Source organism: Aedes aegypti, chromosome 3 (genome assembly GCF_002204515.2).
Source record: "Aedes aegypti strain LVP_AGWG chromosome 3, AaegL5.0 Primary Assembly, whole genome shotgun sequence".
Lineage (NCBI taxonomy): Eukaryota > Metazoa > Arthropoda > Insecta > Diptera > Culicidae > Aedes > Aedes aegypti.
The window spans coordinates 151,718,635-151,739,929 of NC_035109.1; the positions used below are offsets into that span (position 1 = coordinate 151,718,635).

Below are 21,295 nucleotides of genomic sequence, written 5' to 3' on the forward strand. Positions count from 1 at the left end.
TTGGCCTAAACTTAAGCGTTTGGCACTAAAATTGGGACAGGGCTTTAGGACCCTATTGACCAATTTTGCATGTGTATATCGTGTGGCAGGTACGAAGATACTCTATGCCCTGGGAAGTCGAGAAAATTTCCAACCCGAAAAGATCCTCGACCGGTGGGATTCGAACCCACGACCCTCAGCTTGGTCTTGCTGAATAGCTGCGCCACAGACAAACAGACGTAACACTTAGAACAAATCTCGATTAAAATCATAGTCACGAGGACATGTTCACCCAATGCTAAAATTAGTGTGTTTGGCCGACAGGCCAACAGATGGCGGTAGTGTGTAAACGTCAAACGCGAAACAAAAACGATGCGAGCGCTGCAGATGGCGGATTGGCCACCTACCATAATTTTGAAGCGACCGTTAAAAAGGTGGTCGATGCACAATGATGAGAGTGTGACGTCTGTTTGTCTGTGGCTGCGCGTTTACCGTTACGGCTATCTGGGCCGTTGGAAAAGTTTAAAAATGCAAAAAATAGGCAACCCTGCCACCGTAACGTTGATTTCAGAGGGATGACATCATAGTTTTTTCAATATGGTATTTGACAGGTCTTGTTGTGCCTTCTTATCGGGAGCATAAATTTATACTCCAGTTGCCATTCTCACGAACACTCATATACTTGTTGAATGTTTACCTTCCGTATGAGTGAAAATGGGGCAAAATGCACCAAACAAGACACAAACTGCGCAAAGCTGCTATGTGAGAATGTGCATTGTTATCAGTGGTTTATCCGCGTTATAAATGGCATTTAGCCATCGATATTGGTTGAAAACTTATGATGCGAAATGTTGTCATCGTGATAATTGTTCTTCTGATTATGAAAATCGACACCGCAAGAAGAAAAACAATACTTCATTGTGTCTTTCACGATAATAGAAATGAAACTTACTCTTATTTTAAGCCGCGAGCTACGCTATGGAAATAATAATGAACAATATGCGTAGGTTGTGTGCGCCTAGGTTCGTTTTCCCACATTCACACCAGCTGCATTGCTCATAGCGTAATAGTAATGGTGAGCGCTGCTTGCGTTCGATAAGAGGCAACAAAATATGACCACCATATCGGTCCCCTGGTTGATTTTGAAACACGAGGACAAAAAAAAAAGGAAAAAAAAGGAACTTGAAAACGTTGAAAACAGGGGACCGATATGGTGGTCATATTTTGTTGCCTCTTATCGAACGCAAGCAGCGCTCACCATTACTATTACGCTATGAGCAATGCAGCTGGTGTGAATGTGGGAAAACGAACCTAGGCGCACACAACCTACGCATATTGTTCATTATTATTTCCATAGCGTAGCTCGCGGCTTAAAATAAGAGTAAGTTTCATTTCTATTATCGTGAAAGACACAATGAAGTATTGTTTTTCTTCTTGCGGTGTCGATTTTCATAATCAGAAGAACAATTATCACGATGACAACATTTCGCATCATAAGTTTTCAACCAATATCGATGGCTAAATGCCATTTATAACGCGGATAAACCACTGATAACAATGCACATTCTCACATAGCAGCTTTGCGCAGTTTGTGTCTTGTTTGGTGCATTTTGCCCCATTTTCACTCATACGGAAGGTAAACATTCAACAAGTATATGAGTGTTCGTGAGAATGGCAACTGGAGTATAAATTTATGCTCCCGATAAGAAGGCACAACAAGACCTGTCAAATACCATATTGAAAAAACTATGATGTCATCCCTCTGGTTGAAAAGTTTACCGCCTGCTGCCATCGTCTCTTCAGTCGAGGCGTTACTTTTGAAGTTTGCTTTCAACCAGCAAGATGTTCTGTTCTCATGGTGACTAGAGGGAAGAATCATTCGAAATTTTTGTTCCACCAGTCTGAAAGTATGATAGTTTAGAAAAGTTGCAATAGGTATTTCACAAACTGTGGAATTTACTTGCTTAATAAGTGAGCCGCCAGACAACATCGATTAAGGTAAGTTCAATTAGTTGGGACAACGTGGTGAAATGGTTGAAAATTTTTCTTTGAAGACTAACCTCAATTTCTAGTTTTTGTTCGTAGGAAAATGGGCCGTGGTCGACCAAAGCGTGAAAATCCCAGCAATGGAGACGCGCCGGCAGCAAAGGTAGCTCGTAGCACCACGAAATGTAAGTTTAGAGACGGTTTTCCGTAACGGCACTCATTCTAATGAATAATTTGCCATTTTATCTAACAGTTGAACTTCCGCTACCCGTGCTACCGAAGCCATGTGGAAATGTCCTTTCCTGTGGCCAAGGAGAAGTGGGCCAACTTGGTCTCGGTGAAGATGTCATGGAAAAGACGCGCCCCGCCTTGATTGACAGCCTGAAGGAAATCGTGGAAATATCGGCCGGCGGAATGCACAATCTGTGCCTGAACCGGAAGGGAGAGGTGTATTCCTTCGGATGTAACGACGAAGGAGCCCTGGGAAGGGCCACGGCGGACGAAGAAGGATCGGAGTTCGAGCCGAGGAAGATTCAGCTGCCGGCACCGTGTCTGAAGATTTCGGCCGGCGATTCACATTCCGCCTGCCTGCTGAACGATGGCCGGGTCTACGCTTGGGGATCATTCCGGGTAAGGCACAAACGGAACTTGTGATTTTATACGTAAAATATTGAAAATCGATTCTTCATTTCTCCGTATTCGACCACGGATCAGAGGGCAAAATGGTAAACAGCTGTTGATTACTGATTTTCCCTCCATTTATTATACAGGTAAAACATTTCCTTGTTTGGTTGTCTGCACTCTGCAGTCGACAACCGGTTCTGCCGAAATTTATATAAGGGTGAACGAGGGGAAATCGCGACGCATCCTTTTCCATTTAAAGGGACGCGTCCTTTTTTACTTGACAGATGGCAAGCTTTTACCTGCTTCAAATTTATTTCTGTGTTGCCTATTGGATATAGATAGTTTGGCTTCACATAAATTGATTATTGGTCTTAAATAAATATAAGAAAACATATATCATTTTTCATAATATGCTTAGACGAATTTCTTTAAAATGTGCTCCAAGATATCCTCGAGCACTCTCCAACTTTGTCACCTTCAATAATTGACAATGGAGTTTCCATGCCGATTTGTTCAGTGATATTACAGTACTGACCCGGTTTTGTCAGCCCCCGATTTTGTCAGCCTATTTCAAAAAATTGTTATCGTCATGTTTACCACGTTTACATTAAAATTGATGATGTTTGATGTCATGCACGCATGTGCGTAGCCAGAGGGGGCAATGGAAATGCCTCTAATCACGTAACATGTCGAAATTTGAAAAACAGGAACAAAATAAAATGACCCGATTTTGTCAGGTTCCCCATTTTGTCAGCCTAAAATTCATCGAGGGGCTGACAAAATCGGGTCCTTACTGTATTTTCATATAGATTTGCTCAAGAATTCTTTCATGGTTTCTCCCAGGAATTGCTTCAAAACTTCCTCAAAACAAAAAGAGCTCATGTCTACCACAGTGGTGTCAGATATTTTCACAGAAATGTGATGAAATTGATGCTGACACCAAACTGTTCGTTTGTTCTAAGTTTGTACGCGATTCGAGATCTTCAAAGATTCATTCTAGGATTTCTCGACGTAAAACTTCAGAAATCATTCTTGTGATTTTACTCAAGATTTCAGAAATCACTCTATAGAATCCTCACCCAGTTCTTTCTGTAATACGGCCTGGGATTTTTCGAGGGCTGATTAGAGGAAGCTCTCCAGAGACTAGTCCTCTAGAGGTTTTTCACATATTTTTAAATCTCCAAAACTAAGACTTCTAAAGTCTGTGAAGAAATTCTTTTGGGATTTTTCCCAAAGAAACTATACGGAGATTCCCCAATGAGTTCCTACGTCAATTTTAAAAATTGGTTTCCCTAGAATTTATTTTCCTGTGATCTTCCAGAAATTCCTTAAATAAATCGTCCAGTGATTCTACATTAAGTTACTCCGGAAAATCTGCAAGCGTTTCTTTCGAGGATAACTCCAGCAGTTTTTCCAAACATTTCTAGGGTTATTTATCAAGTAAAAAACAAAAGGTTATTCAAAATTTAAGGTTTTACACCTGTAAATACCATAACAATTATTCTTCCGACGATTCCTACACAAATTTCGGCAGAATTTCCGTCCGATGGGGACGAACACATCAGTAAGCGAATTCCGGCGCGCATTTTCTTCGAAGAAAAGAAAATTTTCTTGCTGGTGAGTAATGAAAGAAAATTTATTCTCTCCAAAGAAATTGTTCACCGAAATTAACCTGCAGGTGTGTAATTTTAATCATGCTTAAAAATCTGCTTCTGGGTTGATTTCGTCTTTTGTAAAATTATGCAGAAATCAGCACAAAACCGATTTTTCAGGATGTGAAGAGCCTGATTTTGTGTTCTCTTCTTTTAGAGAGCTGTTAAGAACTGTTTCAGATATACCTCAAATATTCTAAATATCTAACGGATACCTTGGAAGGTATCCTAAAGAAATCGAAGAAAGGATCATTGGGTGAATGCCTGGAAGACTTCGGACATTTCTTCAGAAATGTCTGCCTGATAAAAGGTTTCGTATGGGAATTTTTACAATCAGCATTTTTAAGTATTTTTTCTGAAGAATCATCCAAGATCAATTTAAATACCCTCGGAGATTATTGCAGGAGCCTTCTCCTGCAAGAGTTTTTCATGCTTTTACCAGAAGTTTCATTAGGATTTCCTTCAGAAAAATCTTTCGGACCTGCAACAATTTCCAAAGAATTCTAATTTCCTTCCAAAGATCTCCTGGAAGAACTCCCTGGAGAAATTCATTTAACAGTCAGTCTAGGAATTGCTGAAAGAATCTAGAAAGGAATCACGGGTAAAATAGCTGAAAAAAATGCTTAGAAATATAATTAAGAACTTTCCAAAGAAACTTCTGGAAGAATCTCTGAACGAATTCCTGTGCAAATGTCTAAGTAACATCCTGGAAGCATCCTTGGAGGAATCTTTAGAACTCTTGTTGATATCTTAAACAAAAATCTTGGGGGAAGCTCGTAAAAAAACACCGAATGATCACTTGAACAATGATTTTCTCAAAGATTTTGTTTTAGCAAATACCTACCTAAAATGTATACTGATGAAATTTCTGGAGAAAATCATGAAAAATACATAGAGTAATATTTGACTAATAGCAATAGTTTGAGAGGACTCTACCCCATCTCCCCGAATCCCATTACCCCGAATGACAATTCCAATATAACGGGACAATGTCACTCAAGGTGTTTCGACATTCGGGGAAACAGCATTCGGGGTACATAATTGGTTTCAGGATAATGGGGTAGAATCGATTTAATTTTAGTCTCGCTGCCACCCCAGCATAAATCTTATTCTATTTTTTTTATCTCAAGCGAGTCTAGGTATATTCTGCTCTGAACAAATTGGTCTAACCGTCCAAAGTGTAAGAATGTAATAGCATTGCGATTCGAGAAGAACTTTTCCCCAGTCCTGACCCGTCACCGACACCGAACATTCAAAGCTAGTGTTAATCTCGCACTTGGAGCACCCATACGAGTACGTCCTCGGTTACTCACCACAACTGCTTCGGGAAGGTCTGAGATTAAGCTGTCCTGCCGTTTGGTGGGAAATGCCTCAGCAAGGCGCTTTCTTGAACGAAGGGTTTCGTTACCAGAAAAAGTACTGTGAGTACATTTAGCTGCTTTCAGGTGGTCCCACTGCACCGCACTCCCAAATTGCATACTCGGTTGTGGCAGATGGATTGTCAAGAATGCAACAGCTGTTTTCTTGGTTGTTATATTATTTACCGGGATCTCGTTCTCGGTGAATAATAGTAATTACCGAGACTCGTTGAAGTTTGGGCCGTAATGGGTAAACTATTACATTGCTTCAACTTCGAATCTCAGCTATTGGATTTTCGGCAATCTGTTCACCACAGTCTAAGATGGAATTTAGGAGTGATTCAGTTGCGAATATGCTGTTCAAAAGGTTTTCTTATTGGAGAGCTTCTTCGCCACGGATATTGGTTGTCAAACCAAGTGTGGAACGACCATCAGCCTTCCGGTCAGGCTTGCGTAGGTTAGTCCACGGACTGGCTTGTTCATGCCGTGGCTGAATGGCGTTGGCCTGAAACTGATAATTGAGAAAGCGAACTGCTAGCATTTTTAGTACAATCTGCGAGCTATAAGTCATCCCTGGCTTGTAGAACTCAATTCAGACTAGTCTAACACTAGCTTGTTCTTCAGTCTGCAAAGACGAAAAGTTTCGATTCGTAGTGTTATTGTCTTGTCAAGTGGAGTTAGATGCTTCAAGTAAATATGATGCCCACAATAATGCAGAATGCAGAGTTGGTAGCAGGTCTCTTTTCAGAGGAGACTTTGTCAGTATTGTAATGCAGGTCTCTGAAAAGTCTCTGATTTTAATGGAAGTTGTTCAGATCCGAGATCTTGATATGTCTTGATATGTCCCACGTAACGGTTCGGGAAACGTCAACTAATGTGTGCCTTACTTTGTTTGTCGTTTTCCCGTCAGGATTCGCACGGAAACATGGGCCTAACGTTGGAAGGGAACAAACGCTTACCGGTCGAGGTGGTACCAGGCCTCAAATCGGTGGACATCGCATCCGGTGGAGACCACTTGGTGGTCCTGAGCGAAAACGGCCACGTGTACACAGTTGGTTGCGCCGAACAGGGTCAACTAGGACGTATTTCCACTCGGGCCGCATCTGGCGAATCTCGACGTGGTAAAACCGATCTGCTTCAACCGGGAGTTGTCACACTGCGAGGTAAAAAAGTCTTAGCAGATGCAATCTGGGCATCTACCTATTGCACTTTCTTCAGGGATCGCAACACGGCCAAGATCTTTGCCTTCGGGTTGAACAACTATTGTCAACTCGGCATCCCGAATCCGAGCGAAAATGTCGTTAAACCGGTATTCGTACCTGAACAGACTAGTTTCACCGATGTGAAATCTATCGCCGGAGGACAACATCACACGTTGGTTTTGAAAACCGACAACAAAGTGCACGTCATTGGCCGCAAAGAATACGGTCGCCTCGGCCTAGGCAATGTGACGGAAGACGCTAAAGTTGTGACCCCAGTTGAAGCTCTAGCAGACAAGAATGTGGTAGAGATCTGCTGTGGCGAAAGTGCGTCCTTTGCCGTGACAGACAAGGGTGAAGTCTACGCTTGGGGAATGGGCTCGAATCAACAGCTAGGAACTGGAAACGAGGACGATGAAACCACACCAGTTCAAATCAACAGCAAACAAGTACAAGGCAAGCGAATTCTCAAGGTTTCCAGCGGCGGTCAGCATAGCTTATTCCTGGTGGAAGAGAAACCAGCTAAGGTAATGCTTAATCCCATTTGAATCAATTATGATCTTAACATTTACTTTCTATTTTACTTAGGAACCTACTCCTGTGCCTGAAGCTAAGCCTACCACTAAAGCTAACAAAAAAGCCAAGGAAGTCGAGCCTGTCGAGAAATCAGCGCCGGAAGTAGAAGATAAACCAAAAACGAATGGTGCTTCTACTTCAGCCGCGAAGGTGACCGCCGATTCCAATGGTGGTACTAAGACGGAAGAAAACGAGGAAGACGAGAAAGAGAAGCCACAAATGGAAAGTAGTGAGACTGACGCGGCTGCGGAACCCGAGAAGAAGCCAGCTGGCCGGGGACGCAAGCGAAAACTGTGAACGCACCGTATAATCGGGACTAGTTAAACCTGTTCAGTACTAGCGATTTTATAGGTTTAGTTAGAAACAATTACGTAATGATAGAAACTAAGTGTTTAGTTTTGTGAAATAATCATTTTTATCATCTCATGGTACCCGCGCCTCATTCGACGTTATTCGTTCTGTATTACATTTCTTACCTTACATCTGTTGATTTATTTCCGTTTCTACATGCCAGTGTTTTCGTTCTACTCTATTTACGTAGTCATACTATTGTTCGGTAACGCAGATTAAAAAGACAATCTGATTGAAAGAGAACAAATATTGACCTACATTGATTATGCGTTGGAAAAAAAGAAAAAACTTAAAATTAATTTATTAAAATCATTACTACTCAAACCATAAGAATAAAAACTTGTAAAACATGATTGTAACCTGAGTTCGAAACTTTAATTGGACGGTAATATCATACAACCCAGGGTGGCAACCAAACAGGGAAAAAGACGAGAACTTGAACCCACTGGAAAAAAGAGACAACTCGGGAGTTTCGTTTGTTCTTCGAAAATGTATCCAAGAAAATTTCCGGTAGATACCTAATCTTTTTTTTTTACAAAATACAACCGTGGTATGAAACCTCCTCGGTGGATTATCGATTTCGATAAGAAAGTTTGACCGGATTCCGTTCCTGTTGATCGCGTGCGTCGATATATTCCGGTAAATAGGGACGCTATGGATTGACCGTTTTCGATGGTTGAATTATCACTTGTTCTTTTTTCATGTAACAATTTCGCACCAGGAATGGATCGAATCAAGCTCAATGCTCTTTCTGGAGTGTAACATTGTTCCGGATGACTGGAGGCAGGTAAGAGTAATAGCCTTCTAAAAACCCGGGAAACCCGCGTCGAACTTTAATTCGTACCGTCCAATTGCGATGTTGTCGCCAAGCGTGACGAGCCTTACAAAATTTTCGGGGGACTCATACAAAAAACGTGACAATGGGGTAGGGGGTCGAAAAAGTTTAAATTTAGCGTAACCAGTTTTATGGGTTCCACTTCCCCCGTTTAGCGTCTAATGACGCATGGGCTGAAAACTGCCAAAATTGTCTTACGTTATTAATAGACAGTCCTTTATCAGTTAAACAAAACGAAGTCAAAGCTAATCTCGTGGGAATCGAGAATATTTAAGACTGATCATGAAGTGTATATTGAAAATTGTTGATATAGGTTGTCCCAGAAAGTATGGACACGACTTCGATAACGAGCATCACAATATTTTTCCAAACAAATAAATATTTTTGTATTTTCTTAGAGGAATTTTAAATGCTGCCTGTGTCATTTTTTTTTGATGAAATAACCTTTTTAATTTAAATTTTTGATTTTAGGAAATCAATTCTTATCTAGCCAGCACAGACCCTACTTTTGTATTTTGTTGGAACTTGAGTAATAAATGTTTTTTTATCAATATCCTTCGATGTGGTTAGTTCAAGTACATTGTATCTAAGATGTTCCACAAGAATTTTTGTTTAAAATTTTATTTGGCTTTGCTACACTCAAAATAATCCAAACGTCATTGTTACGTGAAAACATACGTGGTTTTTTTCCATCGCACTTTTCACGTAGCTTTTACGTTAATCATAGGTAGCCCAGAACGAACGCATGAACTTTTGATCTTCGTCCATTCCACCGGCGCTACAAGTAAGAGCTACGTGGATTTTCCGGTAGCCTTTACGAAGCGTTTCAATAGGACCTAGATGGTTTTGCATTAAATTAACTAGAATATAGACCAACCTTATCTCTAATAGGCTTTGGAAGAAAACTAATTCCCAATTGGAAAATGTAAACAAATCTAAAAGATTGTGATATTTTTATATTCAATCTGAGCATTGTGAATCTGGATTTCAAGGTAAATATGCTTTGAATACAGTAGTGCTTCGTGAAGCCCAAGCAGGACAGTTCGGTTTTGCGTCGTCCGATGGATTTTTCTGACGGATTCGCGCGTATTTTCGTTGCCGGAGAATTTTTTCCCCTGTTTTGGAGCGCCTTGCTGGGTAGTGCTTCGTGAAGCCCAAGCAGGACAGTTCGGTTTTGCGTCGTCCGATTGATTTTTCTGACGGATTCGCGCGTATTTTCGTTGCCGGAGAATTTTTTCCCCTGTTTTGGAGCGCCTTGCTGGGTAGTGCTTCGTGAAGCCCAAGCAGAACAGTTCGGTTTTGCGTCGTCCGATTGATTTTTCTGACGGATTCGCGCGTATTTTCGTTGCCGGAGAATTTTTTCCCCTGTTTTGCAGTAGTGTGTGATCCTTTGACTGCGACGCTTGCTCCTGCGGGGCGGGTGATGCGGTCAGGATCGAACGTGTTACGCGTGGAGTGCAGTGAAAAAGTGTATAGTGTTTTACGGAAATCCCAGTGCAGCGACGGAGAAAAACTGCTTCACATCCTGGTAAAATCGTTCTTTATTATTGTTTACTTTACTCACTTATTACCAATTCAAACTAAATACGTGCCAGGGTCGAAAATATAATTTTCGATTCGGGAAGTGTAAAAACATTGCATATATCCATTTGATATCTGGATGTTTTTATGCGGGGCTTACTGTAAATAAAAATGACCTCAGAATGTGTGTGTATTTACTGCCATTCTTGAAATGGGTCGTTGGAATTTCAGTAGAGCTATCACCTTTCATCTCCTGGGCTAAAATTGTCTGCAGATATAAAGATATCGAAGGGTATCATTAAATACATGCATACAATTTTCTTCCATAAAAGCACTGCCGGCCAGTGGGAGGTGGATTGTATCACACACACACAATCTGAGCATTGTGAATCTTGTTTCCCAAATGTTGTGAGTATGTTCTGTTTTGTTGCAGCCTTCGCGTGCTATAATTGATAGAGGTTATAAATCAGGTGTAAAATATGAAGTAATGCAGGGATTCTTCGGTATTCAAAGCATATTTACCTTAAAATCAATCTAACACAGGGTTTAAAGTTCAGCAGCTTCTGAAGTTCTGCAAAAATCAAGCGGGCGCCATCTTAGGATTTGAGTTCAACACCGAATGTACGTACAATATGCAGATGTCAAAATGAACTTAGGCACCTACATGAATTTCACGTAAGTGCGATAGGTAACCTCAGTAACAATTACCGATTCACTATTTGATGGTTATGAATGGCTTAGTGATCTTTATCATAGTCAGGTGAAGTGAAGGCAAAATGAATTTGAAATGATCTACGTGATTTTTCACGTAGCAATGACGTTTGGATTTTTTTGAGTGTGGGATTTTCAGCTTCAACATATGGAAAACAGCACATCATCTCCTTTTTGGGTCAGGGAAACTTTGGTAGCCACCTGGAAGGGAGGCACAGATACTACACACGAAATATAGAACAACGTTTGTTTGAACTGCAAGATAACTCCAGCTTGCCAACAACAATCAAGGCAGGCTTGGGGAAAATCGCTAGTTTTCTTTTGTTGTGTACTTTCGATCTTTCCTGACAAACATGGAAAAGGGCCACAGTTTTCTATGAACTTAATAATCATTTTAATTGGAAAACGTAAAACGATGCGTTTTTCAATGCTTTATATTCAATCAGATTGAAAAGTGCTCACGTGACATTGCTTGCATTGTGTGCATGAATTTATTTTCATTGGATTTTTATCACTTTTGATTAAATGCGAAAATGTGTTTTAATCAGATACGCGCCTTTTCCATGATAGTCCAATGTTTGAGATGTGGGCTCACAGTGACAGTTCCTGACAGCAGAATCCCGGCTCACTATGACGTACATAAATTTTGTATTGGTTTCTCCCTCCTAGGTAGTCTCAACCTGAGACGAGACTCGCGAAGACGGTCTTCTTTTTCTGTGATTGCTGAGTTTTTTTCTTATTCCACTTTGTGTTTATACCAATTATGCGCATGCTGTTCAAATCCTCACATGAACCTCTCAGCAAAAAAAGATTGAGTTTGCATCACATCGAATCATAAATAGCAGTTTGAGTGAAATTTCATGCCAGCAAACGTAGCAGACATTAGAAATAATTAATCTTCTGCTTAGATTTATCAGCAACTTTGGAAAAAACTACTCCGCCGACTGAACTTCTTAATAACAGTTTACTTTGAACATAATACTTTTCACTTTTTCAGCCATAAAAACGGTGGGCTGCATTTGACGTTTCGTGAGAGGGGAATCTGGGCTGCATATGACGTTGATATTTTTCCTCTTCGCGAGTCTCTCTCAGGTCTCAGCTAGGTAGCCACTAAGCGCATCATAGCCACCTATGACGCTGGGCGAGATGTGGTACAAGGTACATGCATAAATGTGATTGTACGGGAGTGTTGATCTAAGCCTTACTTTGAACAACTGCAAGGTTAATGAAAATAAACTTAAATTCAGAAATAATCTTCTGCAATTATGTTCATTAGGGTATCAATAAGTGAATTTGTCATTTTGGACTCAATCGAACGCGATTGAACGGAACAAAACAGTAACGACCCTATTTTTGAAACGAATATTCCATACAAGCTTCGAATTGAATGCGCCAGTTGGGGGAGCAATCAAATGAGTTGAATAGTTGAGAGAGCTTTTTTCTTACTAAGGCACATATCTAGGGAGTTTTACAACCTTTTTGTTTAAAGGCCAGTCTACTCTCCACCCATCTATGACCACGTGGTTTATGGACCACCCCAAATAGAAAATCCACATTTATTCCTCTGATGTCTTTATTTCAATATTCGTATCATTATTCAGTATAGTCACGGAACGTACCATACAAATCATATATTCAATAGAACAGACTTTTAGAAGGGTTTCCTAGTCTTCTAATCGAGATCAAGTTACTTAAACTATTGTATAGCATTACAGAAAGTTCTTATACAACTGATACCAACCTAATATCACAAATGAATCATATAAATAACTAGACTACCACAATAACTAGGATTATTCAGGAAGACGTATAACTATCGATTCGAGTGTTACAGTCGGACTAGTTTGATGGTTTCATAGGTTAAGCGATTGCACACAGTTTAGATGAGATGTGGTGGAGGTCCACATCCCAGACTCTCGGATGATCCAAGCGCAAGGGACGTCAATATGGTGCGCCGCCCTGGATGAACTCCGAGATTTTCCCAATTGATCCACGATAGCCGAGCTGTCAGATCTACAAAGAAAAAGTTAACGTTCGTTCCATAAGAAGTTCAATGTAGGTGCAACTCATGAAGTACCATTACCACTAGTATTCCAGCTCGCTCTGTCGGCTTTGATCTCACCACGGAGACACTTTTCGACGTAGGTTAGTGGATCATAGTCTGCCTCCAGGACTTCCCTTAGTAATGCAATGTATGCGATGGCCAACCGTAGTGTATCGATTTTACTTAATCGTTTCTCGTATGGGAATGTGGGCACGTGTACGCGAAGTTCGTCAAATGCTGAGTTAATGCTGCTGTTCGGAAGTTTTGGGAAGGAAATGGAATTAGATTTACCATGATTTATTGGGAAACACATTATGTCCTTACCCGTTTGGGGCAGATCTCATAACCCGTTTACGCTCTCTTACGTTAGTTTGCTGCCGTTGGATTTTATATGGCGCCGCACTATAAGGATGGTTCATGGCATTGGACAATGATGGACTTGCTGAGCTTGGTGACTCTAAGCAATCTGAAATATTGTGGAAAGTAAAATAAAACAAATCATTTAAATTCTGCAGTATTTTGTATATTTTTACGAGAGTTATTTCTCAAGAATGTGTAATTAATTCTTAGAGCTTTTCTATAAAACCCATATTTTTTTTAAATTTTCATTCAATCGATTTTTTTTCGATGTTTCGTCAAAAATTCCCCAGTGTGTTTTGTGAAGTTGCAAAGTTTTCAATGGTTCTTTGAGATCGAGTACCATCCTGAAAATAGTTTTTTATGACCTGAAGGTAATAATGACGCAACATAAACTATCATAAGACTAAAATCTCTTGAAAAAAAAATTGGGATTAAAATATAAAAAAGTTTCTAATAATATCAAAACAAGTTAACCCATAAATCCACTCCAAGTTCGCGCTCAAAATAATCTAATTCATCCCTGATGGAGGCACAATTTTATGTCGAAAGAAAAATATTTATATTAAAAGTATTTTAAAAGCGTCAGAGATTGTTCCAGGTGCCCGCTAAGGATCTTTTCAGAAATACTTCAGGATATCTTAAGAATTTTTCAAAAGATTTTACATGAGATATATAAAATATAGCTTAGAATTCGTGAAAATTTACTAACTGATTTTCGTTTCTAGACAATGTTTACTTCATAGACATAGACATAACACTATACTCACTTACGATCGACTGATTAAGTTTGAATAAGTTTCAGCACAGGCTCTCTTCTTATGTTCTATTTGAATAAGAGATCTCAGCACAGGCTCTCAAGTTAACATGTTTTGCAAGATTAGAAATTAGAAAATGATTCTACATTGCGATCAAAGTGTTCAATATTTTGTTTTTCAATGACATGTCTTACGAAAAAAAATAGTTTAGTTTGCTTTATTTGACACATGATTTAAGACTTAGAGTAAGGTGGGGCAAAAGTTCGACCTTAGTGGTATACTCAAATTTTCCAGGAAAATAATAGCAGATGAAACAAAACAAATACCATACAGCGAGCCTTCAACATATTGGCTATAATTTTGCTGAACAAACTTGTGTCAAACTATTTACCCATTTTTAGTTATAACAGTTTTAAAATTGATTGTCTTAAACGAACTTCGAAGTTCGAATCTAGTGTGGGGCAAGAGTTCGTTGGCTAAAACACAAAATATCAATACTTTTATGCCAGGCATACTTTATACCAGCCATAAATTTATGTTTTCCGAAAAATACACACTACATTTTCATCAAAAAATGCCCAATATAGGGTTAATTGTAACCTATATTGGGCGCAAAACTAAGTGAAAATGTAAAATTTTTGTGACATTTTTCGCACGATCAGGCAAATTTCGCGAAATTTGAAGATAATATGTAGATTTCAGGAAACTTGAAAATTTTTCCGTGGGTTTATACATGGATCGAACTTTTGCCCCGCAGATTCGAACTTTTGCCTTGCTATGGGCCAAAAGTTGATTCCAACTATTTATGGAAAAACTAATACACGTCAAAGCATCCTTATGATAGGCCTAGAAACACCCTTACATAAAATTTTGAAAAATATTTTATCTTCATTTGGTTCCATGCATCGAAAGTTTGACCAAATATTACAATATTTACGTCGAAAAACAACAAATAGCCATAACTTTTCCAAATCTCTATCGATTTTGATGATATTTGGAGTGAAAGTCTCTTACTTGAATAGCATTCGAACCACCATGACATTTCTAAGTTTTGATTTGATTTGAGCTAGAAATCTTAAAAAGAAACTCTTGCCCCACTCGAACTTTTGCCCCACTTTACTCTATGTCTTAAAAAAGTTAGATAACACAACAGCAAAATTGGGTAGCAAAAAGATAACAAGTTGTGTCACCCAATAACAAGCATTCGATTACTTCGTTTGTTTTCATTTTGGTTGAATAAGCAGGCAACACAACAAACATGATAACAAATGTTTATACTTCTATCATAAGTGATTTTTCTGCTTAAAAATACAATGAGTCTTTTTTCGGGGTGAAATGGTGGTGAAGGGATTACCGTTTGTTTACAAACATATAGGGTAAGTGTACCAGTTATGGCCATAGTGGTTCCCTATTTCGCCATACGTGATAACTTGAATGTCTTCACATTTTGAAAAGTTTTGTGTGTTTTAGCAGTAAGATATAGGATATATCTTGATGTTAAAACATTCAAAATAATTGAAAATGTGAAGGTTATCAAAATAATGCACTTTCCCTATATTATTCTTCTTGAAGTTACGTACACTCCGAACTCCACAGCTATCAACTGAGAGCTTTTTTCAAAGTTGCCGTTTTCGCATTCGTATATCGTGTGGCAGGTACGAAAATGCTCTGTACCCAGGGAAGCCAATGAAATTTCTACTACGAAAAGATCCTGGACAGACTGGGAATCGAACCCAGACATCTTCAGCATGGCTTTTCTTTGTAGCTGCGGACGTCACCACTACACGGCGTGTATATGGGAAAGGTTTATCACAAAAAAATAGGCATCGCTAAATCTTTCACCATTCAAATATTTTCTAGCTTTTCATTTTCGGGGGCCCAGATAGCCGTAGCGGTAAACGTGCAGCTATTCAGCAAGACCAAGCTGAGGGTCGTGGGTTCGAATCCCACCGGTCGAGGATTTTTTCGGGTTGGAAATTTTCTCGACTTTCCAGGGCATAAAGTATCATCGTACCTGCCACACGATATACGCATGCAAAAATGGTCATTGGCATAGTAAGCTCTCAGTTAATAACTGTGGAAGTGCTCATAAGAACACTAAGCTGAGAAGCAGGCTCTGTCCCAGTGGGGACGTAACGCCAGAAAGAAGAAGAAGCTTTCATTTGACGTGTTCCCTAAAAAAATCCTCCGAGGGATCACGAACATTTTTTTATTTCAAATTTGTATTCCTTAGAGTACATTATTTTTCAATGTAATCATTATAAAAGGCAGTTTTATTTCTTTTTAGCTCGATGAAACAATAAATCCAAATGAAAATTTATAAAATAAAGATATCTAGGTCTAATTTTGTGTAAAAAAAAGCTTTAAAAGCTTTGTGATACAAATTTGATGTTTTGTTCAAAAAACAAGTCTTCGAGACTAACTTTTGAAAAGGGCTTATAGCGAAAAAAGGTGTTTTTTACTAATGATGCATATGCGTCATTTATGCAATTACCGTTGTTAAAAACATTTTACATATTAGAATTTAAATAGATATGATGATATGAATCATTAAATCTAGAAAGATTCGCGAATTAGGCGAAACTGACAAAATGTACACAATTTAAGAAACTATAGCGGTGAAATTGTATCTTGATTGTCTATTCACTGCACTTGAACTTTTCCCCTTTCGATAATTTAACTATTCTAAAAACGCAAATTTGTAGAAGACGAAACTTCACCTCATGCAAAACCACACACTGTATTGATTACGCCTGTTTTTTTTATCAAAGTGATGGGCGCATCTGAAATCGAAATCAAAACACGGCGAGAGTAAACGGCGACACTGCAAACAAAAAATAAACAAGGCGTACATGGCGGGCTTAATTGAAACCAGAATGAAAACACGGCGCAAAAGTAATAGGCGACACTGAAAAAAATATCGATTACAGGCTCATAACATTGGGCGATACTGGCATTCTTGAGTGCATTTAAGGCGAATCCTTATAATATTTTTTTATTACGAAATAGCTAGGAAAATCGAAGGAGATGTGTGTGGTATTGTTGAGGATTTTGAAACTAGGTTTTTGAAATGTGTATTAAAGTGAAATAGTTAACGTTGGAGTATATTTTCTCCAAATGGGATTAAAAATTGCGCATGAAAATTTCATTGGTTATTTTCTCATTGTTATTGATTTGTCAGATAGGCCCTTATCGCGAATCCCTCTCGAAATGATATTCACTCATCCCCTAAAATAATATTTAGCTGATATTGAAGGAAAATTGTAAAAAATGCTGAAAAAAGTCGATAAGCCCTATATGAAAAAAGTGCAAATATGTGCAGCTAAATTTAGCACGATCCTTTAGTCTACATCCTAAAATACCCTTGAAAATAAATTTCAGCCTGGGACAAGTTGGGACAAAAAAGTAAGGAATGTGTAAAGTTTCGATAAAAAATCGATTTTTTTTTCAGTGTAGTTCTCACATTAACCTGAGCAAAAGGACGAATTTTTATTTTCCTCAGAAGCTTTCAAATGCTGTATAAAGTTATTAAAATATTACGATTATGCACTATATTCCCACCAACGTACACCTTGTGTTTGCACTTAATTCTTTGTTTTTCTTAAAAACTTCAACTTTGACGTACTGCATTAATCAAACCACAAAAGAATTTGGTCCTAGTATTCCAGGAATATCTTAATATAAATGTTTACTATGGAATGATGTACAAGAAGAACCTATCAGAACAAGTCATATTTTCGATTATTGGCCACCTGATCGCCCATAGTGCTGTCCTATGTGATTTTGAGGATTTAGTGAGCCATAGGACACTTATTACGTTTGATATGCTAAAGATTCGACTGTTAGACACTTATTCGTACTGCGGTAGTATATTGATCAGAGCACTAACCGTTTGATGGTTAGAATACATTAAATTCCTTCTGTTCCTTCTTCTGTCTGGCATTACACCTCTGCTGGGACATAGCCTGCTTCCCACCTTAGAGTTCGTTAAGCACTTAGTTATTTATTGAGAGTTCTCTTTACCAATCAACCATTAGTGCATTTGTAATTTGTGTAAAGGAACCAATAAACCATTTGTGTGCGATCTTATCGCCCGGGACCCGGGAGGGTCCATAATAGGCATTCGGACAACAGTTTTCCAAATGCATATTTCGCTGGGAAAATCAAATGATTTTGTATGTTTCATAGGCGTACTATGAAGTAAAGATATTGAACTTGTTGTTAGAGTCCACAAAACGTATATCCGTCTGAGATATCATTGCGGGAAACCGTCGATAATGAATTTCAGCTACTAAGGGGGCCATTACTAGCATTGAAACCCAACTTTATTTTTGACGCATTCATCACCAGGCCGACTTTTGTCGCTTCACGTTTCAGGTGGGTGTACAGGTCTGCCACCGTTCCAAATGTTCCGCCGACAATATCCATATCATCCGCGAAGCAAACAAATTGGCTGGATCGTGTGAAAATCGTACCTCGGTTATTGAACCCGGCTCTCCGGATGACACCTTCTAGCGCGATGTTGAACAGAAGGCACGAAAGTCCATTACCTTGTCGAAGTCCCCGGCGGGATTCGAACGAACTGGAATGTTCGCCGGAAATCTTCACGCTATTCTGCACACCGTCCATCGTCGCTCTTATAAGTCTTGTGAGCCTCCCGGGAAAGATGTACTCGTCCATGATTTTCCATAGCTCTTCGCGGTCGATGCTATCATAAGCCGCTTTAAAGTGAAGATGAATAGAAGCCACACCTCAAATTTTCAAGAGCACGAATCTGGAGAACCAAACATCCGTTTAAGCTGAAAACCTAATCCATTGGTCACTAGCTGGTGGTGACCAATCGATTAAGTTTTCAGCTCAAACGGGTGTTCGGTTCTCCATATTTGAGGTTTGGTTTCGGTTCATCTTCACCTTAAAATTGATGAACAGGTGATGCGTTGGGACTTGGTATTCACGGCATTTCTGGAGGATTTGCCGTACAGTGAAGATTTGGTCCGTCGTCGAGCAGCCGTTGATGAAACCAGCTTGATAACTTCCCACAAACTCATTTGCTATTGGTGATAGACGACGGAAGATAATCTTGGATAGCACTTTGTAGGCGGCATTCAGGATAGTGATCGCACGATAGTTTTCACATTCCAGTTTGTCGCCCTTCTTGTAGATGGGGCATATGACCTTTTGCTTCCACTCCTCCGGCAGCTGTTCTGTTTTCCAGATTCTGACAATCAGCCGGTGCAGACAGGCGGCCAACCTCTCCGGGCCCATTTTGATGAGTTCCATATCTCTGCGATTACACGTTCAATTAAAACTCTCTAAGCCACATTCGAAAGGCAAAGAGTTATTCTTACTTCGTAAGTATTTTTACAAAAACATTTTTTTGAATTTTATATACTCAATTTTTACTTAAAGTTGTGACATTTTTCAAAAAAAAAAAACACACTGAAAAAACATTTGTAATTTCCTCAGCATTGGATCGACCAAAATTTTAAAACAAGGTGTCATTAGAATTGTAATCTTATATTCTCTGAAGAGCGCTCACGAAATTTTTGCGCAAATATCTAAAAACTATTCAAAATTAATGAAATAGTCATTCAAATCATCGTGCAAAAGTTTGGGTTCACCCCTCAGTATGGTGTATCGTGCAAAAGTTTGGGTACACCTGAACTTACAAAATAATCTGTAAAATATCAAACCAATGATGTACGCGCCATTATTTGCTATGAATTATTAAAATCGGTTCAAAAATGGCTGAGATATTGACAAAAATGATTTGCGTGCGAATCAAGAGAAATCCATTTGGTGCTACGATGGAAATGATCTATCGAGTTATTAGTTTATCTACCTATCTAGTCTGTATTCAGAATATTTAGAGAGGTCAATGGGCGACCTCTAGCGATTTTTTTTTGGTGCTTCCCGTAACAAATTAGAAATCGATTCATTCTTATCACGAAACCACTTACCCGAGTGATGCAAATATTGATGCTGGATCTGTCGGAGACTGTTGGTATTCAGTCTAAGATTCCCCGAGTTGGGATTTGTCGCCGTGGCTGCTCCAAGTTGATGATTAGCATAAACACACGACGGTAAATCCGAGATTAGATCCTCATCGAAGCTGTGGAAATTTAGCCCACTGTAAGCCATATCGACGGTATCCATCATCGCAAATAGTGATTCGAAATTCAGCGGAACAATGAGAAATAGATTGAATAATTAATTGCAAATCACGCTACTTTAAGCACTCTACAAGTATTTAAATTGCTTTTCATTCACGTTTCGCTGCCGTTCCGCGAGCATGCACTAGGGTAGTTCACATAGAAGCACATCAAGTAACACAGTAGTGGACATCTAAGGGCACCTTAGCGGAGGAGATGATGATGAATCCGGCAATTGACTGCGACAGATTTTATCCATGATTATTGATTTTGAACGATGCACTCTAATAGAAAAGTTCACAAATCCTTCACTTTTTTTCAACTAAGTTCGAATACTCGGATGAATGCTACCAACCGGAAATGTGCGAATTGAATGATTACCCCGGATGTGGTGCGTGTCCCTTTTATAACAAATCAATTTAATGTGGGAAAAATTCGCCTGGTGCATGTGCCGTGGGGTGTGCGCAAGGACCAAAAAGGCAGCAACATAACTCCGCCCCTTCGTACTTGCGTTGCATCAAACTGTACAGGGGTAGCGTGGAAGCAATATGGTGGATGGCAATCGCAATGGCGCTGCCCGACGGTAAACGAGACAAATGATTTCATTCGAATGTTTTTCGAGAAATTTAATGTTAATTAGATTTTCAGATTTGAGTATTTTTTACTTTCGTCTGAATACATACATGTTGTCATTTTTTTGTTATCTTATATTTAAAAAAAAGTGTTGATTATCTACAAATGCTTTGATTACAGCGAAAATATCTCTGATATAGAGTGTCATACTAACAATAATTATTATTGTGTTCGTTATGGTTAACTGATTATATAGAGCATTTCGGCCCAAATTGGGCTATCACACAAGTTGCAGTTTTCAGAAAAGTCTGATGTAAATGCACGTTTGCATCAGATCAACTTAACGTATTCGGTGCACTTGTTCCTTGTAATTCAAGGTAGTACACAGAAGACACCATTTGGACTCGATGTAACACTGAGCTGCTATCATACTTTGAAGGAGCGTACACACTAGGGTGTCCCAAAGCAATGACAGTGGCAAAACATTAAACTTGCTCACCCCTTAATCCTTAACAGGCGTGGACGACTTGTATGCACTCTTTTGCTCATATGTTTTAACTCAATTGATCAATTCTCAGAATTTAACCAGTTTAATTTTAACTAGTTACAACCAGAGAAT

At 39.2% G+C, this 21,295-nt stretch overlaps 2 protein-coding genes across 6 annotated transcripts; one reads left to right on the forward strand and one right to left on the reverse strand.

Moving 5' to 3' along the window:
- Positions 1-1,774: 1,774 nt before the first annotated feature.
- LOC5569652 (regulator of chromosome condensation) lies at positions 1,775-8,078 on the forward strand. 2 transcript variants are annotated; one of them, XM_001652864.2, is made up of 5 exons: positions 1,775-1,977; positions 2,052-2,150; positions 2,219-2,595; positions 6,510-7,325; positions 7,387-8,078. In XM_001652864.2, exons 2-5 carry the CDS (start codon positions 2,069-2,071, stop codon positions 7,669-7,671), a joined length of 1,560 nt encoding a protein of 519 aa, XP_001652914.1. In that variant the 5' UTR covers positions 1,775-1,977; positions 2,052-2,068; the 3' UTR covers positions 7,672-8,078. The 2 variants fall into 2 exon arrangements, with proteins under 2 accessions (XP_001652914.1, XP_011493398.1); XM_011495096.2 differs by having other exon boundaries at positions 2,065-2,150.
- Positions 8,079-12,347: 4,269 nt separating this feature from the next.
- On the reverse strand, positions 12,348-20,475 carry LOC110674001 (helix-loop-helix protein 13-like). Of its 4 annotated transcripts, none has more exons than XM_021853415.1 (5): positions 20,307-20,475; positions 19,912-20,081; positions 13,161-13,302; positions 12,870-13,084; positions 12,348-12,805 (listed from the first exon to the last, which is right to left on the reverse strand). In XM_021853415.1, the coding sequence occupies exons 1-5, from the start codon at positions 20,360-20,362 to the stop codon at positions 12,672-12,674; spliced, it is 717 nt and encodes a 238-aa protein (XP_021709107.1). In that variant the 5' UTR covers positions 20,363-20,475; the 3' UTR covers positions 12,348-12,671. The 4 variants fall into 4 exon arrangements, with proteins under 4 accessions (XP_021709107.1, XP_021709108.1, XP_021709106.1 ...); XM_021853416.1 differs by having other exon boundaries at positions 12,876-13,087; XM_021853414.1 differs by having other exon boundaries at positions 12,870-13,087.
- Positions 20,476-21,295: the final 820 nt, after the last annotated feature.